This window comes from Mandrillus leucophaeus, unplaced genomic scaffold, assembly GCF_000951045.1.
Source record: "Mandrillus leucophaeus isolate KB7577 unplaced genomic scaffold, Mleu.le_1.0 Scaffold154, whole genome shotgun sequence".
Taxonomy (NCBI): Eukaryota; Metazoa; Chordata; class Mammalia; order Primates; family Cercopithecidae; genus Mandrillus; species Mandrillus leucophaeus.
Window position 1 is genome coordinate 1,442,783 of NW_012101521.1, and position 7,796 is coordinate 1,450,578.

At 47.4% G+C, this 7,796-nt stretch overlaps 1 protein-coding gene across 1 annotated transcript in view; it reads left to right on the forward strand.

Annotated features, from left to right (window-relative positions):
• The window catches only part of MYO18B (myosin XVIIIB), a 316,623-nt gene that overhangs the window by 274,263 nt on the left and 34,564 nt on the right, over positions 1-7,796 (forward strand). The window contains exon 39 of the mRNA XM_011975366.1: positions 2,703-2,833. Coding sequence (XP_011830756.1) covers positions 2,703-2,833 — 131 coding nt within the window. The remainder of the gene's footprint in view (positions 1-2,702; positions 2,834-7,796) is intronic.

Sequence of the window (7,796 nt, forward strand, 5' to 3'; positions counted from 1 at the left end):
GCCTGTAGTCCCAGCGACTCGGGAGGCTGAGGCAGGAGAATGGCGTGAACCTGGGAGACAGAGCTTGCAATGAGCCAAAATTGTGCCATTGCCCTCCAGCCTGGGCTACAGAGCAAGACTCCGTCTCAAAAAAAAAAAAAAGGGAAAAGAGTGGAGCCTGGGCAGATGCTCCCAGAAGCTGCTGGGATTTTGCACCTAGCCATTTTCTAGGTGCGTTTATGAGCTGACATGCTGATGTCCTGGGGTGAGCACCCCCTCCTTCACAGTCCCTCAGTGTCCTTTATTTCCTCTGACAACCTGGAGGCCTGAACCTCGGGTTGTCTCTCACCTTGTCAAGGCTGAGATGGGGATTTCACAGTTGGTGGCTTCAATCAACTGGGATGGACTGGCAGCCCCTTCTCATGCCACCACCGTGGCGTCCTTCCCGCCACCCCTTCTCCCTCTCATCAGCTCAGCCTGGCCCTTAGGCTTACTCAGTCTTTGCCTGCTGCCTCTCTCTCTTTAAAATCAGAAAACATTGGAAAGGCACAGACATACAATAATGTGAACGGGCAGGCCAATCTGCAGAGCTGTGTGTCTCTGCAATGGTCCTCGCTGACTTCTTTTGGGGAATGCAATCAGAGCCACAGAAAGAGCACTGGACTTGGAGCCACCAAGTCCAGGGTTCAGATCCCAGCTCTGCGCCTTTCCTGAGTGACCTCGCTGAGTGACCTTGCTGGCTTTAATTTCCTCATCTGCAAAATAAAGAAAAATGAGGCCGGGTGCAGTAGTTTATGCCTGTAATTCCAGCACTTTGGGAGGCCAAGGTGGGCGGATCACTTGAGGTCAGGAGTTCAAGACCAGCCCAGCCAACATGATGAAACCCCGTCTCTGCTAAAAAAAAAAAAATACATAAATTAACTAGGCGTGGTGGTGGGTGCCTGTAATCCCATCTACTTGGGAGGCTGACGCAGGAGAATTGCTTGGACCCGGGAGGGGGGAGGTTGCAGTGAGCTGAGATCGCGCCACTGCATTCCAGCCTGTGCAACAGAGCAAGACTCTGTCTCAAAAAAAAAAAAAAAAAAAGAGAAAAAGAGAAACATGACTCTAGGCTAGAGAGGGGCTGTGAGCCATTCATTTTCACTCACCTACTCAGTTCCATGGGGAGCTGGGAATTGCACTTTGACCCCACATCCTCAAATTTCTTCCCTCCCACTGTCCGCAGTTGGTATGTGTGTTCCTTTATACAGCAGTCCAAAAATAAACTTTACATAATTAGAGCCGCTTACAAGAAAAATCCCATCTATAACCCTGCTTTGCCCCATCCGTAAATATTCTCAATTCTCCGTGTTATTTGCATAGATTTGGGCATGATACTGTTTGGATCTATTCCGTTTGCTTCATGTTATTTCACAGAAGCACTCCGTGCTGCCACAATTCTTATTTCTAATGTTAATGTCTGCCTAAGAGCCTCAAAGTGACACACTGTGATTTCTCTAACCATTCCCAATTGCTGGGTGATGAGGCAGATCCCAGCCTCTCCTTGTCGTCGGTAGCACCGCTGCAAACATCCTCGGGCATAGAGCTGTGTTCTGCCTCTTGATTTATCCCCCATAAGATGAATTACCAGGAGGTTAGATTCTGGGTCTCACCCAGGGTTTCAGACTCAGCACCGTGGACATTCAGGCCAGATAATTCTTTGTGGGATTGTCCTGTGCTTCATAGGATGTTGAACAGCATCTCTGGCCTCTACCCACCAGATGCCGGCAGCATTTCTCCAAGTTGTGACTGCCAGAAATGTCTCCAGATATGACCAAATGTCCCCTGGGGGGCAAACTAACCGTCAGGTGACAATCATTGTATGTTAAAGGGTAGCAATGAGTAGGTTACAAATTAAAGTCAGAGATTTTCCCAAGAGTCCAGATAAAATCTGATTAGAAAGGTACCAGAAAGTACTGATCACTAAGATGAACCCCGAGAGGGGAGTCAGAGGCACTGAGCTTGAGTTCCAGCTCCGCCATGAAGTCTTTACTTCTTAAGGCCTCAGTTCCTTATCTGTGAAATGGGAACAAGAATAGAGACTCACCTGTGGGGCCTGCGAGGCATGAGTGAGATCCTGGCTGCAAAACACTCAGCACAGCTCTGGCCACAGAAAGAGCTCCACAAATGCCCACTGTGCTTGCCTGTTCTAGAGGGAGCCCGGCTAGGTTTTTCATCTTTGCTTTTGCTGCTGTGAGGACAGCAAGGTGCGGGTGTCTAGGGGGCGTACTTGAAAGAAAACCATCTTTGTTATACTCTCCCCATGACCTCCTGCACCAGATTTATCCCTGGGGCTCAGCTTCCTAAACCAGACTCCATGACCCTTCTTGGTTTTTACATTTACTCATCCATCCGAGATGGGCTGAGTATCCGCTGCGCATGGTGGTGCAGATTCAGAGCATGGCCCTGGGGTCAGATGCACTGGGAGCAGCACTCCCTGCACAGGTGAGCAAGCTCCGTGTGCCATGCCCTGGAGTATCTATTCCCTCCTCTATGAACCGTGGAACACCTGGTTGAGGATCCCATAAACCTGTCCACAGAGAGAGCCTCTCGTGGAGAACCTACCACTTAATAGTGCTCAGTGAACGCTAGGCTCAGCCTGGGGCGTGTCTCTTCCCCAGTGCATGCATGGGTGGTGCATTTCTTGCCCAAGGCCAACGTGTGTGTGCATCCTCTGTCCCCAGGAGAAGTATGTGGAGGAACTTGGGACAGTGAGGCAGACCCTCCAGACAGACCTGGAGACGTCCATTCGGCGGATTGCTGACCTGCAGGCAGCCTTGGAAGAAGTGGCATCCAGCGACAGTGATACTGAGAGGTAACTTGCTGGGGGCTGGGCGGGGCTGGGCGCAGCAGGTGGACGGCATCCTGGGGAGCTCTTTGCCCTTTAGCCGGGCAGGGGCCACATTCACTGGGAAACCCAAAGATGTTCTGGGGCTGGAGGCATCAATGGCTTACTCGGGTGAGGAGAGACTGTATGTTGCTCTGCTGGTATTAACCTCTCCTTGCTGTTGCTAAAACCTCTCAGTCCGGCTCAGCAAGCCTTTGGTGAGGCAATGTGACTGGAATAAGGACTAGTGTATGGTCTTCTGCAAGTTCCATGTCCAATCTTGGCCTAATTCCCTCATCTGTAAGATGGGCATAATAATATTAGGATGAACCACATGCAGTTGCCAAGATGGGACTATTTTTGACCTACAGACTGGAAGTTTCATGTATTCAATCTACAGCCTATTTCATAGGGCTGTTGTTGAGAGTTAATTGAGTTCACAGATGAACATGACAGGCATGTAAGTGCTATATAAGTGGAAGCTATGTTTGTACAGAATAATGGACATCGTTTTACAAGGGCATATGGCTGATTCAAAGATGCAAGGTTGGGCTGGTGATTAGCAAGACCACCCAAGTTCAGTGGCAGGGCTTCTTGCCTTTCGCAGAAGATGGGCTACTTCTCACCATCTCTGCTTGAGTCTCAAGCTACTGCAGGCCACAGGTGGACCGCTCAGCTGGAAAGAGTTTGGGGTATCCCAGCTGGACCCATGGGTCCAGGCTGTCCAACTCCTGTAGCAGTCTGTTCCCAGGAGCTACCTTTGTGCCCTTGGCTTATTGCTTCTCTAGGAACCACAGCTGCCTATCTTGCCACACATCCCTGCCCCCATTCTAGCCTCTGTGGCAAAGTCTGGGTAGCAGAGAAGATACTTTCCCTACATAGCTTTCCAATAAAGAATCTCCAGAGGTGGTTCCCTCCTGCTGCCTGCAAGCTGCCCCTGTACACACCTGAACAGGCCGCATTAAAAGCCAATTTTTCTTGGTCTTCCTCTCTGTGAAGGCTGTTTTTTTCTACAGCCAGAACTGTCACATATCAGTCTTTGGAATGCGTCCCTCTCTGTTTCCGTATGAGGACCCTGACTGCAGAGAAGTTCAAGGTCACACAGCAAATTAGCTTCATACACTGAGCGAGAACTCAGGTCTGCTGAACTTCCTACCCAGACCTTGGCCATTCACACCCCTCTTAAGGGGTGGAGGCAGGGGCCGCTGCTGACCTTTGGGGCATGTGGGTACAAGACAGGCAAGGGAAGCAGAGAGGGTTACAAATCAGCTCTGGTGTAGCCAGCAGGAAGAACCAGACATCTATATTGTCTATATTAGAGCTGACTATGAATAGTCCAGGAAAAAAACTGGAAGAAATACACCAACATTCTAACACTGAGGAAAGGCGTTACGGGTGACAATTTTTTTTTCTTCGAGTTTATTTATATTTTCTGAAATCTGTGCAATGAACATGCACACACATCTCTGGCTCTACTAGTACTCTCTTTAGGAGATTTTGCTCAAATAAGTTATGTACTCCATACACCTAATTTTAGAATGCGCATAACCTCCTCCCTGAATGCAATCCTGGGCTGGTCATAGCCGCTGAGGGATTTGTAACCTCAGACTCTCCAGTAAAGGTGCTGAGTGCAAGACGGAGAGCCACTGGACTCTAAAACTCCATGTTCTTGGCCAGGCATGGTGGCCCATACCTGTAATCCCAGCACTTTGGGAGGCTGAGGCAGGAGGATCACTTGAGACCAGGAATTCAAGACCAGCCTGGGAAACATAAGGAGTCTCCATCTCTACGAAAACTCCTTTTTAAAAATTAGCCAGACATGGTGGTACCTGTAGTCCCAGCTACTCAGGAGACTGAGGTAGGAGGATGACTTCAACCCAGGAATTTAAGGCTGTGGTGAGCTGTGATCTGTGATTGTGCCACTGCACTGCAGCCTGGGCGACAGAGCAAGACGCTGTCTCAGAAAATAAATAAGTAAATAAAACTTCATGTTTTGCCTCTAAATAAAAGACTTCGTCTTTAAAAAATTCTTTAATTTGTGCAAAAGTGGCTTCTATGCACATTCCAAATATTCCCGCCATTCCCTGCTAGTTGGCACAGCTGCCAAACTGCTGGTACAAGGGCAAATCCTGATATTGCAGCTGCTTTCCAGCTCATGATTGCATTTAGGATCCCACCTCCACTGCCCCCTCCTCCTCCTGTTTTATGAGTGTCATGGCAGAACTTTCTGTAATTACAAACTCCTTTTGTCAATATTACTTGTTTGATGCTTGGGCTGGCTTCTCCATTCATAGAAACAATAGAGCTTTTGCATGAATTACAGCAGGAATGAATGGCTGTAGTTACTACCATCTTTGGTCAATGAGCAAAATGTTTAAATTATTTTCACTTGCATAGCAAATATTGCTTTTCTAGTAAACAATAAAGGTTAAGTAAACATAACAGCATTGGAAGGAGGTGGAGGGTCCATGCTTGAAGGGTGGGTGACAGGCTGGAAGAAGGTGCAACAAGAAGCAAGGGACAGTATCCATCAACAGATGAATGAAGACAGAAAATGTGATGCGTATACACAATGGAGTACTATTCAGTCATGAAAAAGAATGAGATTCAGTCATTTGCAGCAATGTGAATGGAACTGGAAATCATTATGTTAAGTGAAATAAGCCAGACTCAGAAAGAGAAACATTGCATGTTCTCACTTTCTTGTGGGGTATAAAAATCAAAGCAATTTAACCCATGGGAATAGATAGTAGGAGGTGGGATGGCTAATGGGTACAAAAATGTAGTTAGCATGAATGAATGAGACCTGGTATTTAATAGCACAACAGGATGTCTGTGGTCAATAATAATTTCATTGTACATTAAAAAATAACTAAAGGAGTATAACTGAGTTGTTTGTAACACAAAGGATAATTGCTTGAGGGGATGGATACCCCATTTTCCATGATGTGGTTATTACGTATTGCATGCCTGTATAAAAACATCTCATGTACCCCATAAATATATATAGCTCCTATGTACCCCCAAACATTAAGAAATAAAAACATTATAAAATGAAAAGGAAAACAAGAAGCAAGGGACAAACATCTCACTGGGGGAATGAGGTCCTGGGGGTGAGGTCACAGAAGGTTGCAGACATCACTCCAGTCTTGGCGTAGGAGGAGTCCCCTCTGGCTTTAAAGGGACCTTGCTGTCACCCTCATCCTAATAAGAGACGCCTTTATCTGCCTCCTCTGTTCTGATCTACCCTTTCTGAGCTCCATGCCCTGGGCACCCAGGAATCCAGTCTGAATTCTTTGTCTCACTTTTCATGATCTTCTGTCTGTAGGGGCTTAAATCTTCCTCCCTGCTGGGCTTCTGATGTTCTTTCCTTGACTGGATCTCTAGTTTCCATATAACACCTGCCTCATAGCTGGAAGGGACATCACCTGCTTTTCAGAGTTGCTGTGAGGTGTGAGATGACTACAGAATGCCAGGTGTAAAAAATGCATCTAGTGCCTGTACCCGAAAAAGCCCCGTGCAACGTGCAGGATTATTACAATTGGAAGTCAAGGAAGAATTTGAGAGGGAATAGGCTTTGCACATCAACAAGTTTGATTGCCAATTAAATCTAATAGTTAATTTCTACGTGACCTTGGACAAGTTATTCAACCTCTCTGAGCCTCCGTCTCTTTGAGTCTAAGATGGGTTAATAATAAGGAGCAAGTGAAAAAGTATGACTTCCTAGCACAGTACCTTGCGCATAGTAGGGGCTCAATGAGAATCATCAATTGCATTCATTCATTCATCTGATAAATTCTTACTGAGCACCTATTGCATGCGGGATGCTGTGTTAAGTGCTTGTTTTATTACACTTGCTTCTCGTTATCGTTATTCTCTCTTACAGATGAAGAGAGGTTGAATAACTTGCCTGAAGTCAGGCAGAAATGAACGTTTGGAACTGTGTCTAAAGCCCAGGTTGGTTGAATTGCCAACGAATAGAGAGGGAGAAGAGCCTAGGGTTGGTCCTGCTTTTATCAAACCTGCATTCTGATGGTGGAGTGTGTGCATGTGTGTGTGTATATGTGTGTGTGTATCCAAAAATAAAGTGCACAGACTGATAAACACTAGAATACAATTGGAGTTACGAGGGCAGAGAACATGGTGCTGTGATGAAGAGCAGGATGGGCAGATATAGCCTCCCAGAGAGGAAGGGGTTGGAATTAAGACCTGAATGAGAAGAAGGCGCCAGCCATGGGAAGGCCTGGAGAAAATGAGTAAGGGCAGATCAAGGCACGTTCTAGGAAGTGAAAGAAGACCAGTGTCCCCCAGGAAGGTAGATGAGGGAGCAGCAGCCCTCTCGTTCCTCCATCCCGCCTTCCTCTTTCCCTTTTTCCTACCTTTCTTCTCCTCTGAAGATGACCCATTGAAACCCACTGATACCCTCAGTTTCTTAAAATGCCCCAGTGCCCCAGGCAGGATTGGCCACATCATTTGTAGGGTTCAGTGTGAAGTGAAAGTGTGGGGCTTGCCAGGCACGGTGGCTCACGCCTGTAATCCCAGCACTTTGGGAGGCCAAGGTGGGTGGATCACTTGAGGTCAGGAGTTCGAGACCAGCTTGGCCAACATGGTGAAACCCTGTCTCTACCAAAAATATAAAAATTAGCTGGGCGTGGTGGTGCACGCCTGTAGTTCCAGGGCCTCAGGAAGCGGAGGCAGGAAGATGGCTTAAACGAGGGAGGCAGAGGTTGCAGTGAGCTGAGATGGTGCCAGTATACTGCAGCCTGGGCAACAGAGTGAAACTCTGTCAGAAAGAGAGAGAGAGAGAGAGAGGAGAGAGAGAGAGAGAAAGAAAGAAAGAGAAGGAAAGGAAGGAAAGGAAAGAAAGGAAGGAAAAAGGGAGGAAAGGAAAGAAAGAAGGCCAGACGCGGTGGCTCACGCCTGTAATCCCAGCACTTTGGGAGGCCGAGGC